Below are 20,172 nucleotides of genomic sequence, written 5' to 3' on the forward strand. Positions count from 1 at the left end.
GCAGACTGAGAAGAAGAGACTTGCCCAGGTCACATGGCAAGTGAGCATCTGAATCTGGGTTTGAACAAGCTCCTCATTTTACCACTGAGGCCAAGGGGTTAATGAGCAGTCAGCACCAGGGGAGGGGAAATTTGAACCCACGTCCTCTGGGGGCTTCTTTGGATCTAACAATGATTGGGTTCCATGTTTCCTTCTCTTGCCTCCCCTTCTCTGCCTCCAGCTGAACCAAGGTTGTGCCTGTGGGCTGGGGGCCCCCAAGGCAGCACTCACCCTCTCCTTATTCTCCCTTTTTTGTCCCTCCCCCCACCTTCTTGGTGGGATGCAGCCTTCTGACTGCCCCCCTGGGTTGGGAGTCTCAGAATAGGATCCCCACCTAGGGAGGATGAAAGAGAGCTGCCTGGTAAGTTTTCTGGGACTCATGTTTGGGCAGTGGGGCCAAGCTTGGATGTAGGTGAGCTCCCTGAGGGCTATCCGCCCCACCCCACCAGCTGACCATGCCTCCTTCCCCTTCGGGCCTCACCTCAGTGACCAACTGTAGATCATCCATGTACCTCTCCTCTGTGCGGATCAGCTCATGGATGTAGCCCTGCCTCTTCCTTTCCATTGGGGCCATGGTGTCCAGGCTTTGGAGATCAGCGCACCCTGCGCAAAGGGCACACACAGTCAGGTCCAGCAGCAGTATGCGCTCCAGTCAGCCCAGTCCCCCTGCAGTGCAAGGTCATGGGGCAGAGGGAGGTTCCAATCCCCCCAGGTCCCCAGCAGCCCTCCCTGTCCACTCAACTCTGCCACTGCCTCATTCTGATCTCTCCTCACTGAGGCAACACAACCCCTGCCCCACCCTAACCTATCTACCCAACTAGCGCTGGTATTATCTTCTGCAAGGCTGACAAGATAACCTTCTGAAGGCGAGGGTTCAGTGGACTACATGCATCCCCTGGTCAGAACTCAGCAATGGCTCCGCAGCCTCCAGGACAAAGTCAAAATGGCTGTGCCTCCCATGGGAACTTCTGTCCACCTACATCCCCACCTTGCTCCACACATCACTTCCCGTCTGACCAGGCCAGCCTGCAGGACAGCTGTGCACAGAACTCCAGGCATTTCAGCAGGCTTTTCCCCACACCTGGAACCCCCATCTTCCCCAAGCCTAGCCTTCCTTCCCGGCTGAGATCAGGCGATCCCTTGGGAAAACTTCCCTGACCCATCACAGGTGCTGATGTATTCTCTCTCCTCAAATGACTCTGCAGAGACCCTACCGCTGCACCCACTCAAAAAGTATTTTATTAAGCACCTACTGTGTGCCAAGTGCCCCAGATACAAAGAAAGGTAAAGAGCCCCTGCTCTCCAGAAGCGCACTGTCTGAGAGGGAAGACAACACGTGAACACCCTTGCACGGGGAAAGGAGCAAAGAAGGCATCCTGGGGGAGATGGCATTTTAGCTGGGAGTCTTAAACACAGCCAGGGAGGTCAGTAGTTGGAGAAGAGGAGGGAGAGTGTTCCAGGCCTGAGGAAAGGCCAGAGAAAATGACCAAAGCAAGAGAAAGAGGGTCTTGTTCATGGGACAGCCAGGAGGCTTGGGTCATGGGGTCCAAGAGCATATGGAGTGGAGATGTAAGGTAGGACAGGGCAGATTATAAAGAGCTTTGAAGGCCAGAGTGCTCTGTTTGACCCTGAAGGCCACAGGGAATTTACTGAGTAGGGGGCAGGGGGTGTCTGACAAGACAGACCTGGGCTTTAGGAAGATCACTTCATTGGCTGAGTGGAAGATGAATGGGAGTGGGGAGACACTGGGGCAGGCAGATCCCCCAGTGGCTACTACCAAAGTCCAGACATGAGGGGATGAGGGTCTGCAACAAGGAGGGGGCAGGGCCAGAGAAGAGAAGGAGGTGTATGGGAGAGATGGGGGGAATTGACAGGCTTGGCACCACATTGGGATGGGAGGTGAGAGTGAGGAGTCCAGTCTAATGCATAGGTTGGGAGCCTGAGGGACTGGGGCAAGGATGGTGTTGCGGTCTACAGTAACAGGGAAGGTAAGCAGGGCAAGGGTTTGGGGGAAAGATCACAAGTTCTGTTTTGGACATGGTGAGTTTCTGATGTCTACTGGATGTCCAGTTTGAGATGTCTAAAAGGCAGCTGACAAAGAGAGCTTGGAGCTTGACTGAGAGACTGGGGCAGGATGGGTAGATCTGACATTCACAGCATAGGATGGGAATTACATCTCTGGGAGCTAACAGGATCCCCAAGTGAAGTAGGGTAGAGGGAGAAGACAAGAGGGACCAGGAGAGGACAGTGAAGGCAAGGTCTGAAAGAATCACCAGCAAGGAGACTGAGGAGTGGCCCATCGGCCAGACTGGAGCACTGGGAGGGAGGAAAGAGAATCCAGAAGATCCAAGGTGTTGGAGGCTGGAGACATCAAGCAGGATGAGGACCAAGAAAAGGCCATTGGACTGGACGATCAAGGAACCGCTTGTGATTTTGATGTTTTCTCTGAGTAATGAGACTGGAAGTCAGATTGAAGAAAGTTTAGAAGAAAGGAAGTGGAGGCATTGATTGTAGTAGCTTAGCTAAGAAAAGGAAACAGAGAGCTAGACAGACTGAGAAAGAGGCAGAGAAAGGGAGGAAGGAGAGAAAGAGGGAGAGGGAGGGGGAGAGGGAGATGGGGAGAGAGAGAGAAAGAGAGAAAGAGAAAGAGAGAGAGAAAGAGAGAGCTAGACAGAGAAAGAGGTGGAGAAAAGGAGGAAGGAGAGAGAGAGAGGGAGAGGGAGGGAGAGAGGGGGAGAGAGAGAGAAAAAGAGAAAGGGAGAGAGAGAAAAAGAGAAAGGGAGAGAGAGAAAGAGAGAGAGAGGGAGAGAGAGAGAGAAAGAGAAAGGGAGAGAGAAAAAGAGAAAGAGAGAGAGGGAAGGAGAGAAAGAAAGAGAAAGAGAAAGAGAGAGAGAAAGAGAGAGAGAGAAAGAGAAAGGGAGAGAGAAAAAGAGAGAGAAAAAGAGAAAGAGAGGGAGAGAAAGAGAAAGAGAGAGAGAAAAAGAGAAAGAGAGAGAGAAAGAGAGGGAGAGAAAGAGAAAGAAAGAGAGACAGAGAAAGGGAGAGAGAAAAAGAGAGAAAGAGAGAGAGGGAAGGAGAGAAAGAAAGAGAAAGAGATAGAGAAAGAGAGAGAAAGAAAGAGAGAGAGAAAAAGAGAGAAAAAGAGAAAGAGAGAGAGAAAGAGAGGGAGAGAAAGAGAAAGAGAGAGAGAAAGAGAGAGAAAGAGAGAGAGAGAAAGAGAGGGAGAGAAAGAGAGAGAGAAAGAGAGAGAAAGAGAGGGAGAGAAAGAGAAAGAAAGAGAGAGACAGACAGACAAGTGTGGGGGCAGCCTGCTGGAGGAGGGGAGGGGGGGATCTCTTGGCAAGATCCTCTTCATGGGAAACATGGGTAAAGGAAGGTAGAGAAAAAGGGGACCTGAGTGATGGGAGATGAGGAAGGGGAGAAGCAGGGGCAGAGGGAAGGCTGAAGAGGAATGACAGGCTTGGATGACCCCTCTTGACTAGGGCCTGTCCCTTGGAGCATCCCCTCTCCTCACACTAACTCTGGGTCTCCACTGCTGTCTCCTGCTGCCTTCTAACAGATCGCTCACATTTAGGGCCCCGTTTTCCTCTTCCATTGCCTCCCAAAAAGCCATCCCTCATGACAAGAATTATTTTTTAAGGAAAAGCAAACAAAAATTCCACCATGTTGGTTACCACATCAAAAACCCCCCAAAAAACCCAAACCCAGAACAATCTGGGAAGCTGCTCCAGGTTTGCCCACATGCTCCTTGCCTCCCTCTGGGCTGGGGGTGCTGACAGTTCTGATACCCATGCTGGATGTCTGATGGTGGTGGTTCTTTCCACTCAAACCACTGTCATCAGTGCGTGGAGCAGTTCACTCGGCATCAGGCCATGTAAATCTCACCAGGCCCTCATCATGGACCAGGGGAGAAGCAAATACTCAGCTCCCTGTTTTCAGTGATCACCCACCCAAAGGGCCATCTTCTGGAGTTTCAGTGTCCATGCCAGAACATGAGGGCACCTTAGGCCCTTGGCTGGCATCACTCCCAGCCATTTTCCTGGAGGTGGGTACTAGCACACAGCTCCACTCACAATGTATCAGTAAGCCTGTGTCCTCCTCTTCTCCCCAAACCTTCACAGAATCATTCTCTATGTCTCTTTCCTTTCATAGCCAGACCCCCACTCTCCCATGCTCTCTCCATCACTCGCTCTGCTTTCTTACTCCCCATTCATTTTTCAACCTCTGGCAACCTGGGTCCCATACCCACCATGGGACTGAGACAGCTCGGCAAGGACCATGAAGATCTCTTTTTAGTCGGTCCCATGCACAGTGTTCTCTGAGGCCTGTGCCTCTCAACTCATCTCTGGGTTTGGCCTGGTCCCTCCCTGGCTTTTCATGACAGGCTCCCCATGGTGATGCCCTCCCTTCCAGTCTGATCCCTCCTTAGTCCAGATCTCCATTCAGAACCGGCCTTGTCTATGCAGCCCTTCCCCAGGATTTTGGCCTGTTCCCCAACCAAATCTTCCCCCCTTAATCTAAATACCCTCCACACTCCCAACACTGCTACCATGGTACCTTCAGATCCTTCCCCATTCCAGTCGCTGTCTGATCCTCTCAAAGTGTAGCATCCCCAGAGGGACGTCCTATTCCAGGTGGGGTCCAGTTAAGGCAGAGGACACAGGGTGACAAGCCCCTCTCCTGGGCTCAGACTTGAGGATGACCAGGGCCCCACAGTGACTTCAGGAAGGATCTCACTCGCTTCCATCGGCTTGGCTTTGGCCTTTCTCTAAGGTGACCCACGTCATTGCACTACCTCCATCCTGACACCCAACAAGTTACAGACTCCGTCCCAAGAGCCCCAGCCAGGCTAGACAGGCGATTTCATGGGGATGTGGGGGGAACTCCAAGGAGGGAACGCCTTCTCTCAAAGCTGACTGACTACATCCAGGGGTCCTGAAGGCCAGGCCCACACAGCCAGGATGGCTCAGAACAAACTTGAATTTCACAGGCCTTCCTCACTGAGAAGCAGACTCACTCTCCGTCTCCCTCCCACCCTCTGCCTCTCCTTCTATTTGTCATCGTTCTCTCCCCCTCTCACTCCCTCCGCATTCTTTCCTCTCCCCCGCCCCACTGTCTTCTCAGCCTCATTTAAACTTTGACTTTGAATAACTTTGGACAAGACAGGGGTAGGGCCAGAGGTGCTGGTACTCAGAAGGAGCCTGTCTGCTCCACAAGCCTCGAATTAGAATCCTGCTTACAGTGGGGCTGTAGTGGTGGTATCGTGGCTTAAGCACCAGCCCTGGAGTCAAGAGAACCTGAGTTCAAATCTGGCCTCAGACACTTGACACTTACTAGCAGTGTGACCCTGGGCAAGTCACTTAACCCCAAATGCCTCACCAAAAAAAAAAAATCCTGCTTAGAAGGATATGAGCCAATGTGTACACAGGTGTGTGCATAATGCCACATTGCTAAAGGTCAGCTATGACATGACCTTGGCCCACCAGTTGGGTCCCACTCAGAAGCAGCATAACCTTGATCCGAACAGGAGTTCTCTTACTGCCTCCTTCTCATGGTGAGAACACTGAGGCCTGTGGAGGTTGAAGGGACTTGCCCAGGATCACAGGGGTAGCAGGGGGCTGGGGCAGGTAGACAGAACAATTAGGCATGACTAAAGAAAAAACACAAAGCTGCCAGTCCTCATCTCTCTTGTGCTGGCCAAGCTCTGGGCTAATGACAAACACAGGAGTTGGTCTTCATTAGTTCCACCTTTTAAAGGACAGAGACAGAGTGAGAGAGGAAGACAGAGAGACAGAAACAGAGGCACAGAGAGAGACAGGGAATGAGAGAGTGACAAAGACAGCGGCGAGCCAGAGAAAGCACACTCCAGCTAAGGTCTGCAGCTGCTGCCGGCTCCTGATCAGCTCACCTGCCCTTCCTCCGAGACATCAATGGACAGCACCAGCGTCCTTTGGCCAGTCTCATTCCACCAAGTCTAAGTGACATCTCTAAGGTATCCAAGAGATTTTCTGCAAGAGCAGAGCTGGCTGCATCACTCCCCTCAGGAGATTGTCTGCTGCCCCTCTTATGGGCTGCTCAAGTCCTCACTGCATCATTCCCCTAACTCCATCAATCCCAGAGGATGCCTGCTGCCCCGCTGTTGGCCTGCTCCAGTTCTCCACCAATCTCCCTCGTTTTCCTCCCCTGCACTAGACAGTCAGCCAGTGGTCATTGTGGCCTGGGGCCCAAGAGTCTGGCCTTCTTATGGTCTCTGCAGAGACTCACTGATGTCTGAGGACTCCTGCTGCATCTATCCCCTTTACCTTACCTTCTACACTAGTTGATATGAGATGCTCATAGGAATTACTGAGACTACCCTTCTCTAAGCAATGCCACAGAAACTAAAATGAGAGGGGCCCCTTTCAGGCTCCTGCTTGCCAGCTCCCTAAGCCACTGGACCTCACATCTCAGAGAAAGCGCATGGTCACACTGTATATGAAGGATCCATTCAGAGGCCTGGGACCAGCCTATGGGGGGTTTCCACGGCCAGTGCAGAAGTACTTCTAAAGCAGGGGCAGGGGAAGGGCAGGATCGTGCTGTGTCTGGAGGTGTCCTTCAGGACTCTGCAGTCAGCAGATCCATGGAGGACCTCCTGGATAAAGGGTGGAGAGAAGAGCAACTGCTTAGAAATGTGTCCTAGAGAAGAAACTGAGGCTCAAGAGGAGATGTGGGTGAAAAGCTGAAGTCCAGTTTGGGAGCTGGACTGGTGAGGCCTAGCGCCTGCTACTTTAGGTCTCTCTTCTAAGCCATGACAGGCTAACTATCCTCTCATCTAGATCAAGACCTTTGCAGGTCTGAGAGCTCATCTCTACAAAACATTCTGAGAACTATTTTAGCATAAGTGGTTTCCTTTGTAATCCTATGCATTTTATTTTGAGTATTTAAAAACACGATTGAGGACACAGAAAAGGTGAAGATCCCCTGAGCCACCTGGGTTTTCTGACCACATCAGGAAGGGACTGCTCAGTTCCTGGCGCAGTGCTAGGCACTGGGGATAAAAGGCAGAAAGGAGAAACATGGTCACAGACAACCAATAATGAGAAAAGACAAAGCTATTGGAATGAGGGGCAAGCACTCCCCGGGGACATCAGGAAGGGTCTTGGGCAGAAGGGGGAATGAGGGTAGAGCCTTAAAGAGAAGGTCAACATCAACATGTGCTAGTGCATTCCAGGCTGGGGGGCAGATTAGGCAAGAGTGGGGGTAGACTATTGTTGTAGGTGAAAGCAAGCCAGCAGAGTGGGTGAGGGACACTGAAACCAGACTCAAGAGAGCTTGGGAAGGCCCTTCTGCATCCTACAGCAGTTGGTGTTTCATATCTGAAGACCTCCTAAGCTGGTCAGACCTATCGAGACAGGGAGAGCAAGGAGAAGGCCAAGGCAGAGTTCAGGGCAGAGGTCCTGAGGATCAAGTATGAATGAGGAGCTGCCCAGAAGCCACTGCACCTATACTATACTATCCATGGGGTCTGGAAGCTAAGAGGCAGCTTCCACTGATCACTCAATGGGGAGGGGCTCTCAGAGGGAGAGCAGAACCACCGGCTTCAGACCAGCCTCATGATGCTCAAGCCCTTGACATAACCTGTCAGAGCCAAGCCAGGAGCGTTGCCCCAAGGGGTTCCCATGAGAAGAGAAAGTAGAGAAGCAAAATTGAGGAGAGGACCCCCACCTTTGTGCTGCTGGCCATTAGCAGTCTGACACTTCTGCACTGTCACCGGCCCTAAAATTTCTCAAGAATGCCAAGGTTCCCATAACATGGTTTGGGCATCATCTTCGAAGGAGCTGGGGATGGTCCTTCCAAGTGCCTCCCTCTGCCCATCCTGGGCCCCATGCATGGACACAGAGCTTTCCCACCCTGGGCTGTGTTCTCAGGCGAAGGACCTTTCTCCTCCTCCTCTTCCTGAAGGCACAGGTTAGGGTTGGGGGGTGACGTGATACCCAACCTCATCACTTCAAACAAATCTGGCAACAGACAACAAAGATTTGCTATTGTGCACCTATGGTGAAGAGAGGCTAGAGAGCCCAATGGGCTGCGATTTTCTGTAGGGCTTAATCCTGAACCAAGGATGCTTGCCAAAGAAACACACGCACAAATCAGCTGGTTTGCGTCCCTTTAATAAACACACTTGCATAGTTATTTGACAGTTAGGAAAAATCCAAAGAAAACAAATGGCCTCATGCCCAAGCATGCCCAGCATCTGTGCAATACCCCGAACAAGACGCCAGCCTGATGGCGCCCAACAGTGCTTGGCGACAATCCAGTAATGTATGACATAAAAGCAGCGAGAGCAGCATTCCTTAAGGCTCCCCACAATGGGGCAGAGCATCTGGATTTTCTGTTAAAGATTGCTATTTACAAGTATTTAAAACTTGGCGAAAACCACTTTTCAATAACTTGGCAAATAGAGCTTTGACCACCCAGTACTGCTCCTCCCAGGCTCCCACACACTCACTTCAAACAAACTGAAACCAGCAGCGTGTCAAGGCCATCCCACCTGCGCTGACCATCATTGTCCAAGTAAAGCCCCCAGAGAGAGGGTGCAAGTCGCCCCCAGCCGCCTGTCCCTGCTGCCAATTGCATTCCTGAGGCCGCTTGGGGCAGCATCTGGGAGGCCTGGAGGTCTTGCTCAGAAGAATGGGTCTCCCCTGACTGTCCTGGGCATTCCAACTAGGAGGATGGCTAGGGGCTTTCTCTCCTTCACAGATCATTCATTCTGGTGAAGCCACAAGATTCTGGCTATTAAAAGACACCCTGAAATGATTTAGTAGCAAACATTACAGAGGGCCAATTCTATGGCCAAGAAGACAAGAAGATTTGGAGACAAGAGTCCTGTCCAATCTTGAGGTTAATTAGCAGTGACCCAAACCTCAAGGCTTGGTTTTCAACTGGTCTCTGCCCCCAAAACAGCCCTGATGCCCAAGAACCCCAGAAGCCGAGTCACTGTCTGAGAGCTGATTCGGATGAGTTCGGAAAGGAGGAAAGAAAGGGTGCCTTAGGACCCTACCTCCTGGCAGCCTCTGGGGATGCTGGGTAGGTCTCCTCCCACAACTATCCCTGGCCATATGGCCATGGCCACTTCCCCCAGGTGCCAGGTATGTCGAGAAAGATGCTAAAGGAGCCGAGGGTGCTCATCTTCCATGAGAGCTCTCCCTGGCTGGGCTCAGCGGGCACCAGGTTAGACCACTGTCCAGGAGAGCATGCCTATGACTTGGGCTGCCCAGCAGGATCGGCTCAAGTCCTGTCCACAGTGTGGAAGCACGATCCAATGACTATTGCACAAGACTGAGGCGCTAGGTCGGGATGCCAGGGAGGACTTTTCTTTGGAGAAGATTCACTTCTGGGGCTCCACGGACATTTCCTGACAAGACCTTGACGTTGGTACAGAGTTGATTGCACAGTCGTTTGTAAACACGATAACATTGCATAAACATCATTGATTAGGGCTTCCCAATACAGTTTAGCACTTTGATGGTCAGAGAGTCCATTGTACTTTGAACTAAGGACGCCGAACCAGCAGGACAGCCAGCCAACTCTGGGACACCTTCCCTTTGTGAGAAAACAGCCACGTCCCCTCCCAAGCAGTGCAAACCATGAAACCTGAGCTAAGATGCATTCAGCAGTGCGCTCACACAGCGCCCACCTCGTGTACCCCCTCCCCACCTGCCAGTCCCCGAGCTGGCCTGAGAAAGGGAATTCAACACAAGACGTCGATCAAATCTGAGCCGATCACTGTGTGTGTAAAAGAAGGCCAACCCTAGAAGCTGGCTGCCATTTGTGATGGCCCATGCTAGAACATGTCCAAGGTCAGTGGGAGGCTGCTTGGATGCCACACCCCTAATTTCAGAAGAACTGGAAGGACCTTGGAGGCCACCCAAGGTTAACAAGGTTGAGCACAAATGCCCTGCCATTGTGGGCCACGTTCTCAGGACAACTATGAGGGGTGAAAACTAGCCTTTGGACACACAGCCACCGGCTCGGACGGGTCACCTCTCCACTCTGTGAAGACAGAAGTCCACCACAGAGAGCCCTGGTGCCTTCCCACAGACAGGCGCGTGGGCAGCATTAGCTGTTGTGAGAAGGAAGGAGATGGGCTCAGGGCCAGCACCCTGCCCCCCAACCAAGCTCCTGTGCCCCTCCCGGCCCACCACAGATACTGCAAAGGGAGACCCTGGTTATTAGCACATTCGTCGGTCACTAACACTGGAAGAAAAGCACAGCCATCACAGCCCATAGGAGAGCAAGCAGGAAGGGGGCAGATAGTGGGTCTTTGTGCATCAGGGGGTGGGGAGACTCAAGGGGCTAGCAGTCAGTGACCTCCTGGGACAGACAGGAAGGCAGCAGCAGCAGCAGCAGCGGTGAAAGCCACACAAAGACCCACTATCCTTCAAAGCTTTACCCAGAACAGCAAGATTTAAGTTGGAACCCTCAGCCCCGGTGGCTAACGTGTGCCTCCTGTGAAGGCCTCTCGGGGGAGGAGCCGAGTGGCGGGGCACCTGCGTGGCCTCCACACTAGAGCCAGACTGGGAGGATAGTGGGTCTCTGAGGAACTTTCACGCTGGAAGACAAGAGTGCATCCTAAAAGAAAACAAATGAGGGATAAGTGAGTGCGACAGACTTGGGCAGCGCTGGGCAGAGATGCGACACCCGTGAGGAAGCGGTGCACAAGGCAGCCGGAGCCCCACCCCCCCAGTCCTGGGGCCCTGCCTGGACACTGGACTCCTCCCACCTTCCACAGCGCCCCACATCGAGACTCCTCACGACTGATTCTGTCCGTGCATCCATGCTTAGATGGTGTCTCCCCATCAGAGGGGCAGGGACCCTCTTCCTCTTTCTCTGTATCCTCAGGACCTGCACACAGTAGGTGCTCAGTAAATGCTCACTGACTGCCTGTCTGGTTCAGCGATCACACACGCCCTTCTCTTACAGTAAGTTCTTTGCATGCTGCCGAGAACTGAGAATTCTAGTCATGAAAAAGCCAAGGATGAGGTCTCCCAACTGTGCTGTAGAAGGCGCCAGGCCCCAGAAGTGACCCCAAATGCACACTCACTGGGGACCAGCCACAGATGTAACAGGAAGGGCATGGCTCTCCTTCCCTACACTTAGGACATGGCAGGGTAAGGGCCACAGGGTCAGCACATACCCTGTCCCACCTTCATTCTCAGGCTGACCTGGCTGCCTCCTCCCTTTGAGGGGCATGACCAGAGCAATGCAACAGGTGGGGGGAGGGGGCAGAGTCTCCTGCCAAGGACCCAGGAGAGAGGAGCCTGAGGGCTAAACTACAGGCTTCTGAGCAAAGGGGAACCTTGGGGACAGCCATGCCCACCAAGGATGCCATCTCCTTGGTAATCCTACCTACTTTAATTTTATGCCTCTAAAAACATGATTTAAGACTGCCTGATAAAGGTCAGAGTTCTGCTCTACAACCGAGCCTGCCAGGCCTCCCTCTCCCACGGTCATGAAAAGTGAACCACATGGTCACGGCTTCATGGAGGTAGGACCAACAGGACGAAAATTAAATTCAGAGAAATCAAGGAGCTGAATGTCCAAGACCACTGCTCATGTGGGTAGAAACGAGCCCATTTGGGATGGGACGCCATAGTCACAGCATGGTAACCAGAGTGGCATAAGGTAGGTGGGCTTCTGGACACTGATTCATCCACTGTCCACGGTTGCCTCCTCCTCCTCCTCCCCCGCTCCCATTTCTCTCTCTCTCCTTCCCTCCTTTCCTTCCTGTCTCCTCTCCATCCTCTCCTTTTTCTTTCTCTCCCTCCTTCCCCTTCTCTCTTTCCCTCTCCCCATCTCTTTCTCTCTTCCCCAACTCCTTCTCTCCTTTCCCCTGTCTCTGTCTCTTCCTCTCTCTCATCAGGGACACAGCAGGAGATGTTCACTACAAGTCTCAGGGAGGGAGGCACACTTCGTCACTGCCTGGGGCCTGAGCTTTCACTTATTCATTCCAGGTTCTACCCAGACACCCTAAGGACAAGCCAGAGCCCCAAAGTGGCCTTGTGAGGACACCCAGGGAAGTAAGGAAAGGCCTGGGTGGAGCCTGGGCACTGCCTGATCCTCATGTTCTCTGGGAGGTGGGACAGGAAGTAGCCAAAGGGTCCCTGGGGTATCATACACAGGCCAAGTCTACATCCAGGCACATGACAGACACACATTGTCAAGTAAGGAGCCGAATGAGGCCTGGAAGAGCCTCCCCCTCCCCCCGCCCCAGCCCCTGTGGCGGACGGACACTACTCACACTGTGTGCTCGGGTCCGAGTCTGTGGTCATCTTTACATAGTTGGCAGGAAAGAGGCCGGTCGTCCCACCAATCTCTCCGTGCCACCAGTCAGCATCATCTTTGTTCAGGACGGTGATCAGCTGTCCCTTGGAGAAGTTCAGCTCGTCCTCATTGTTGGCGACATAGTCATACATCGCTATGACCTGGCACGCTGCAGGAAGAGAGCCGAGAGTCAGGTGGTGGAAGCGCCTCTCCCAGCTGCCTCCCTGCCCGCCCACATCTGGTCTATCTGCAGCTGTTTGCTGGCTGGCTCCCCATCACACTGGGAGCTTCCTGGAAGCAGGCTCTGACTCTGGGACCTGGCATACAGCAGGTGCTTCATAAACGCTTATGGATTGACTTGACCCAAGGTTTTCCTTGGGCTGAGTCCAGTACTCTACCCACTGCACCAGAGGGCTGCTGGCTGTGATCAATGTCTTGGATAACAGTATGTCCATGTCCTCACACCAGGAAAAGGAAGACAGAAAATGTTTCTGTAGGCCTACTTTGAGCTGGGCAGGTATGGAGAAGCCCTTTGCATCTCTCCCACCACAGGGGCCAGCCTCCAGGGCAGCAGTAGTGGCCCATGAGTCCAGTCTGCCCCCACCCTACAGCTCTCCTCCCCTGACCCTATGACTGTGACAGACAGCACACCCTCTTGAGGTCTGAACCCGGGATGCAGGCAGACAGTACCTGGTGGACAGGCGGGGGTCCCTCTGTCATTCCCCGGGCCCAAGAGCTTCACATGACTGGCTGGGAACCATCCCTTCTGGCGTTTTTTTCCTCTGGCCTGCAAAAGAGCTCAAGGTCAGAGGGTCTGAAGCCTGAGCCTTGGCTTTTGAGGACTCGCCCTCTAGGCCCATCGCCTGCTCCTGGGCATGCCCCAGGACACAAGCTGGGGACCCTTCTCCCAACAGAACCAGGTAAACAGGGGACAGCTTCCGCTCCCCTTCCTGGCAGAGTCTGGGGGCCAAGGGGTCCAGCCCTGCCTGCCAGATGTCCCTCCCCCACCTCCCAGCCCCTGGTCTTGCCCATTAGTAGGAAATGTTTATTTTTCACGGTGCGCTAGACAACCAACAAAGCTGGTTTTCTAAATAAAGCAGAACTCAAAGTTGAAGAGCTCAGCTGATTCTCAAGGTTCTCCTGTCTGCCCCTGTAGGGCAGGGAAGGACCAAAGTGTTCAAAAGCATGGGCCGGTGAGGCCCGAAGCAGGGTTCGGCAGGGGTTGGCCTGAAGCAGGCCCAGAGCCAACAGCTTGAGCCGTCCTTGGCTCTCCCCCCAGTGCCAGTGAGGCAGACAGGGCTTGTGGAGCAAGCCCTCTAGCTGGGAGGAGGAAAAGTAGGGGACGATTACCTGCAGCTCCCCTTGCCACCAACCACTGGGGTTTTTCTTCAGAATCAGGATCAGCTGCCCAGGTGAGAGGCTGAGCTGCTCTGCCCCAGAAGCTACGTAGGCAGAAGTGACCTGGGCAATCTCTGCAGAGACAAAGGGAAGGAGGATGTTCCCAGGGCCAGGCTTGGCGCTGCCGCCTCTCCGTGTCCCCCTGCTCGCTCTCCACCTACCTGGCTTTTTGTTCAGGGCCCCAGCTCGGCTGGCACTTCCCAGAGCCTGGAAAGGAAAGGTGAGAGCTTTGACTGGCCTCTAATAAAGCACAGGCATGTCATCGACCCCAGGGGTGTGTGGCCTCCAATAACATGACTTCTGCTAAGCCCCTCCGAGCTGGACTCCCAGCTTCCCTCCTCCCTTCCTGAGGCCCCTGGGGGCCCACCCCCAGCAGAGAGCACTGAGGATACAGACAATGACCTCCCAGGCACTGCCACAGCCTCCCATTGCCCTCTGGCTGAAGCCTCCTATGCATTGTCATGGTCCCCACCCTCGTCTCCCTCCTGGGCTCAGGAAACTCCATATTACTTCTGGGGCTGTCCCATCTTCTCCCCAAGAATGGTATGAAATGTTTTACATTTAAGGCAGCACCAGGCCTACAACAACTCTCTCTATAGTTTGCTTTCCCCTGGTCTCCTGCGCAACAGGGAAGGTGTTAAGCTTAGCCCACAATGCTGTGGATGACAGCCAGCTGGCTCTTGGGTATGAGACCCCCTCACTGTCCCTATAATGTCCTAGGGCACTCCCCAGGTCCCAACAAGCTCCCTGGTCTTGGGCCACAAGCGCGCCATCTAGTCCTCTATTTGCCACATCAGGATTTTGGAGAGGGGGTGGCTCAGCTGTCAGCCTTTCTTTCTGCGTTTCACCACTGCACAAAAGACGAAACAAGTCCCCTTCGGCTGATGCTACCTGACAAAGCACACAGTAGGTGTTTCACAGATGCCTAACCTCACAAGAACGTGCAGCGCCAAGGACACACAAGAGATGACTACTGCTCTGAAGTGCCCAGCCCACTTCAGGACTGCAGCTAACAAAGGTGGAGGCCTCTCCTCAGACCTTCTCACTGGCACATGCACCTGCTGGATGCTGGCCAGGTGGGTCACCCCTTCTTGTCTTCCCTTCTTGGGGCTGTAAAGATGGCTAATGAGGGACCAGTGGAACCCCCCTCCCCTGGCTCTCTCCCTCTGGACCAGATGACCTGGACCTTGCCGGGGCAGCCTGGGACTCTCCTACTATGTCCTCACGTACAACTCGGGATTTCTGCACACAGGAGGTGCTTAATCAACGTCTGATTGCTGATAATAGCTAATAATAGCTAACTGTGATACAGTGTGGGTGCCTTAACGATGGCCCTTAAGGCCCAGACAGTGGACAATTGGCACTGCCCAGAGGCCCGGCCAAACTACACTGCACTCTGCCTCTGTGCTCAGCTACCCCCTTCCCTCAAGGCACAGCCCGCTGCGAGTCTCTACCTCGGCCTCCTTCGCTCGGACATAATTGGATGGGAAGATGCCGGCTCGGTTGTCAATGGTCCCTGTCCACCACTCCCCGTCCTTCCGGGTGACCAGTATCTCCTCCCCCTCAGTGAAGGTCAGGTCACCAGGCTCCGAGCTCGAGTAAGAGTAGAGGGCTACGTATTCTGCCGGGAAGGAAAGGAGGTGGCGACTTGGCTACTGAAGGACAGGTCTGACTGGCAGGTCATGCAGGTGCTCCTAGGAGCAAGGCCAGCGCCTGCAGGGAGGCCCTGCTGTCCCACCACGTGGCTCAGTCCGCTCCCCCCAAATGAGCGTGACCAGTGACTCCCTCTGACCCTGCACCAGGCGCTGCTGGCTAGGGAGTCACAACCTTAATAACAGTGGTTATCTTGCACCTACTCAGTGTTAGGCACCATGTTAGGCACCATCTTGTTCAAACACCATCTCAACCCTGGGAGGTGGTGCTACTATGATCCCATTTTACAAATGAGGAAACTGAGGCAGGATCAGGCGTCAGGTCATCCCACCGCCCCACATTTAGACATCTAGTGAATGGTGCCAAAGGGGTCCATGACCCTAATCCTGCCCTGGGACAAAACACAAGTTCCTCTAGTTCCAAAACTGGTTTTCAGGCCTCCCCAGACACTCCAGACCAACTGACCTTCTCTCAGTTCATCTCCCACCTCAGTGCTTTTGCCCTATACTGTCCCACCTTTGGTGCCTCAACCTCATCCTTTCCTGGTCTGCTCCCTGCTCCCCAAACCACTCTATGCAATAACTACTTTGTATCTACCTCTATGTGTACGTGCGTGTGCACACCACAAATTGGTGCACAACAGGTATTTCATAAATCCCAGGGAGGTGACAGTTGATTGAAAATGGTGAGCCCCACCCCCTTACCCCCACTAAGGGACTGATGTCCAGTGCAGCTCCTGGGGCATGCAGCTCCAGAGCCAAACCTTTACCTTCTCCCAGCACTGCACTTGTGCTACTTGGCTTCCGGTTGATGGTGGCATAGACAGCTTCAGGTCTACAGGTAAAAACGAGACAGGGTATGGGGGAGTGCTTCTGGGCAGGTGGCAGGTGGCAGGCTCCCAGGCTCCCAGGCTCCCAGCCTCCTAGCTCCTTCTCCAGCCAGGCCCCCAGCAGAGGAGGGGCCAAGGTGGTCCTCCCCTGAGGAATTCTGTCCACTCCCCCCAGGCCCTCTAGCTTCCATGAGCCCTCCCAAGAGCAGGGCAGGGAAGCCCAATGTCACACCAGGCCAGGCCACAACTCAATGGGGGCCGTGTCTCGCTGCCTGCCTCAGTCTCCTCAGACGTCCAATGGGTCTAGTGAGCTCAAACCCAGTACTTGGCATGCAGAAACCTTCTGTCACTTTGGTGGTGACAAGGCCTCCCCCAGGGTCCCAGGGTGTGTCACTCATTATAGCCTTGTCCCTCCGCCCTTCCACCTCCCTCTGGGATTGTCACCTCATTTCATGAGGGAGCAAGCACTTCCTGCCCCGGGCTCTGTTCCCTTGTCTGGTTGTCCATCTGGTCATTTGCTCACCTTTCAGTCTTTCACTCACTCCGTCACTCAGTCGTCTGTTCATCTGCTTCATTCACTTATCCCTTTGGTAATTCACCTGTTTCTCCACTCATCCATCACTCATTTGTTCATTCCCTCCTTCAGTCATTCTTTCTTTTATCTGTTCGCTCACTCATCCCTTTGTTCTCATGGGGTGTGTCTGTCTGTCAGTACTCTCTGTTGGCCCCGCTACAAGGCTGTGCCCATGGGCTCCAGGGCTTAGCTGGTGGGCTTCCCAGCGGCCCCTCTGATTCCTGCTGCTGCTTCCCAACCCCAGCACTTTACAGGGTCCCCCATCAGTACTGCGTAAATGTCAGTCAACACTGACTGAGCAACTCCTGGGTGCCAGGCACTGTGCTGAATGCCAGAGGCACAAGTCTGTGACTCCTTTAAACCAAGGTGTGTGACCACTGAGCCTCAACTGAGGCATCCTGGGCACAGATGTGTCCAAAGGTCACGGAGCCCTGAGTGCGCCCAGGGTCCTCAGCTGTACAACGAGGATCCTGCCAGGCCCTTGCACACAGTGCCATCTCTCAGGCCTCCCCTTCCTGCATCCTGTGCTCTGCTTCGGTGGGACCCTCTATTCTCCAATAACAGCCACAGGCTCTGGCCCGAGTGAGCCTGGCTTCCACTGATCTCAGGGGATGAGCTCCAGCCTCTCCTCGGCATCCCCTGCTGCTTGTTCCACAATCCTCCATCCTCTCTTGCCCCCATTCCTCAGGACAAACTGCTCTGTGTCCTGTGTCTAATGTCAGCTCAGGAAGGGGAGTAACAGAAGGGAAGGCAGAGTGGTGGAGTCAGAAATTCCTGGGTTCAAATCCAGCCTCAGACACTCACTAGCTGTGTGACCCCCTCCATCGGTTTCAGTTGGCACATCTAGAAAATGGGGATCACCTTAGTTCCCAGGATGCTGTGAGAATGGAAGAAGATGCTGGTGGAAAACATGGGCAAGTCCTGAAGTGCTAGATCACACTAGCCATGATTATCACTACTACTAAATGTTCCATTACAGCACCAGGCCTGGGCGAGGTCCAGGGGGGACCCCAGGGGAATGCAGCCTCTAACCCCTTCTCCCACAAAGGGCAGCCCTTCCTCAGAGGACTAGGCGGGGATCCCCAGAGGGGGCAGGCCGAGCTGCTCTTGGACTGGATGCGGATACTCACTCTTCCTTCCTGGTTTCCGGCCCTGCGATGATCTTGACATAGGACTTGGGGAACCAGCCCCTGCCTCCATGCACCGACCCAAACCACCAGTTTTCCTGCTGCTCCAGAACGGTGATGATGTCATGCTTAGAGAAATTCAAGTGGTTCTCCTTCTTGGCGGTCCAAGAGCAGAGTGCCTGCGCCTTTAAGTTCTCCACTGTCTGTCCCTGGGGAAGGCAAATCCAGGGGTCACCTGGCTGTGCAGGGATGACCTCCAGGGCCCTGCCAGGTGGGTGTACAGAGGCGTGCGGGGTCTGCTGGCTGGGGTGATTCAGTGACCACAATAAGCCCAGCTGTCCGAGGGGGGAGGAGGGGTCATGGAGCAAGTCTGTTTAGGGTGTCACTGAATTCTTGTCATGTTCAATTAATTGAGAGAGGCAGCGTGGCATGGAGGAGAGAGAGCTGACCTCAAGTGTTGCCTCTGGTGGCTACTGTCTGGGTGACCCTGAGCAAGTTGCTTAGAGAGCAAGCCCCTTTGCTGAGGCTGCAGGGGGAAGGTGCCACCGGCTCAAGAAGGCAGGGCTTCCTCACGTGGGAGATCCCCAGGCCAGTGATCTCCTGAGACCTTGTGTATTCCCCAGAGATCATTCAGCCTATTAAGTATCCTTTGAGGTCCAGAGCACAGACCACTGAAGATTGGAGCTGGGAGGGTCAGAGTGACTATCTACTCTAACCAACTCATTTTACAGGGAAAGAAACTGAGGCAACCATAGCACTCCATGCAAAAGGCATCTCAGTGAAAGTCCTACTTCTGATTGAAGTGTAAGAAATGCACATTGGGCTTCAAATCTACCAAGCAGAACCCAGGCCCAGCCCCCCAGACTCCCAGTCCCCTTCCCTACAAGGCCTGGTGAGCCAGTGGCCACATGCCTCCTGTTCCCAGTGGAGCTTCTGGGCAGCCCTTTCTGTCTTTCTCAAGCTGAACTTTGTATCGCCCACACCCTCCATCCCCGGCAGAGCTTGGGGTGTCCTGAACGAGGCACTGGTCAATGCTGCATTCTATGACAGGCATGGAGAAGAGGTGGAGAAGCCCAGAGGCAGAGGGAAGATCCACACACCTGTCCATGAATGGGAGATGCAGATCCAGGGGACACAGTGCGAGTGAAAGCAGATTTCTTCTGCCAGCTGGCATTTGCAGTGAGGGTAGAGAAGGGTACATTCTGGTAATTGGTCTCTGCTGTGGGCTGTCCTGAAGGCCGGGATCTGCGGGAAGGAGAGGCACAGACATACAGGTAAGCCCAGTGGCTGGACCCTTGAAGCAGGCCTGGGGGCTGCAGTGGCCCAGGTGGCTGGTGTGCCAAGGACTGCCCAGAGCAGGAGAGTCTCAGTTCCAGACTTACTCAAGAGAAGCAGATGAGGTAGTAGATAGGGAAGCTGGCGGTGGCAACAAGGCCTTCTTGGGGGACACCAGCGACTCTCCAGCTGACACCTTTTCAACATAGTTTCCTGGGAACCAGCCCCAATGACCTTGAAAACGTCCATACAGCCAGCCAGGTTCTCCAGTGGTATTTTCATCCACCTAAAGAGAGAAGAGCATGGCTGGGGTGCTGGGGGAGGAGGCTGGGGCAGGTACCTGCTATGGGCATGGCCATTCCAAGAGAGCCTTGATTGACAGCCCAGAAGTGGGCTAGGTGGTGGTGGGGGCACTCCCCTACCTGCACGATATCTCCAGCCCCGAAGCTCATCTCATCGTGACTCCTGGCTTCAAAGGCGTACAAGGCCTTGTAATTCACCCAGCTGGCTGGTTTCCTGGGGTCACAGGCACCGAGAGCCTCCCCTGAAGGAGAGGACCACTTTCAGCCCTCACTGCCTTGTGCACTCGAGAGAATCGGGACCCTGAGACCCAGCTCCCCATCCCCCAACGGTGGACTCCCCTCCCGCTCTGCTCCCTCCCTCAGCCTCACGTGGCTTGTTCTCGGCTCTTGGCAATTCCTGTAGGATTTTCTCTTCCACAATTCGCTTCTGTTTCTCCTCCTCTTCCTTCCGCACGTTCTCCAGCCAAAGGTTTTCTTTCCCTTGCTTCGCTTTCCTTAAAAGGTGGAGAGAAGGAAGTGTTTCCTGGGGCAGCCCCTGAGTCAGGTCCCCAGGATGGCACAGAGTCCTTCATGAGGCTGGGCCTGGCCAGGGCACCCTCCCTCTCTTCCAAGCAACCAATGCTGATGCCATCTCGGGCTCCTTGCCTCCCCTTCCCCTCCCTCTAGAGCCTG

General features: G+C 54.1%; 1 protein-coding gene across 8 annotated transcripts in view; it reads right to left on the reverse strand.

Moving 5' to 3' along the window:
- The window catches only part of ITSN2 (intersectin 2), a 93,336-nt gene that overhangs the window by 12,335 nt on the left and 60,829 nt on the right, over positions 1–20,172 (reverse strand). For 5 of the 8 annotated variants that reach the window (XR_011976950.1, XM_072653017.1, XM_072652857.1 and 2 more), the window contains 12 exons: positions 19,870–19,994; positions 19,621–19,742; positions 19,306–19,484; positions 19,024–19,168; positions 17,927–18,132; positions 16,163–16,227; positions 15,195–15,361; positions 13,902–13,947; positions 13,693–13,814; positions 13,033–13,129; positions 12,320–12,511; positions 521–642 (listed from right to left, as the gene is read on the reverse strand). Coding sequence is in view for 7 of the 8 variants with exons in the window: in XM_072653017.1 (XP_072509118.1) it covers positions 521–642; positions 12,320–12,511; positions 13,033–13,129; positions 13,693–13,814; positions 13,902–13,947; positions 15,195–15,361; positions 16,163–16,227; positions 17,927–18,132; positions 19,024–19,168; positions 19,306–19,484; positions 19,621–19,742; positions 19,870–19,994 (1,588 nt within the window). In the remaining variant the exon portion in view is untranslated. Of the gene's footprint in view, positions 1–520; positions 643–8,173; positions 10,142–10,453; positions 10,651–10,801; positions 10,924–12,319; positions 12,512–13,032; positions 13,130–13,692; positions 13,815–13,901; positions 13,948–15,194; positions 15,362–16,162; positions 16,228–17,926; positions 18,133–19,023; positions 19,169–19,305; positions 19,485–19,620; positions 19,743–19,869; positions 19,995–20,172 lie in introns of those variants that run through there. The other 3 variants (XM_072653085.1, XM_072653251.1, XM_072653389.1) reach the window with 3 other exon arrangements.

This window comes from Notamacropus eugenii, chromosome 1 (genome assembly GCF_028372415.1).
Source record: "Notamacropus eugenii isolate mMacEug1 chromosome 1, mMacEug1.pri_v2, whole genome shotgun sequence".
Lineage (NCBI taxonomy): Eukaryota > Metazoa > Chordata > Mammalia > Diprotodontia > Macropodidae > Notamacropus > Notamacropus eugenii.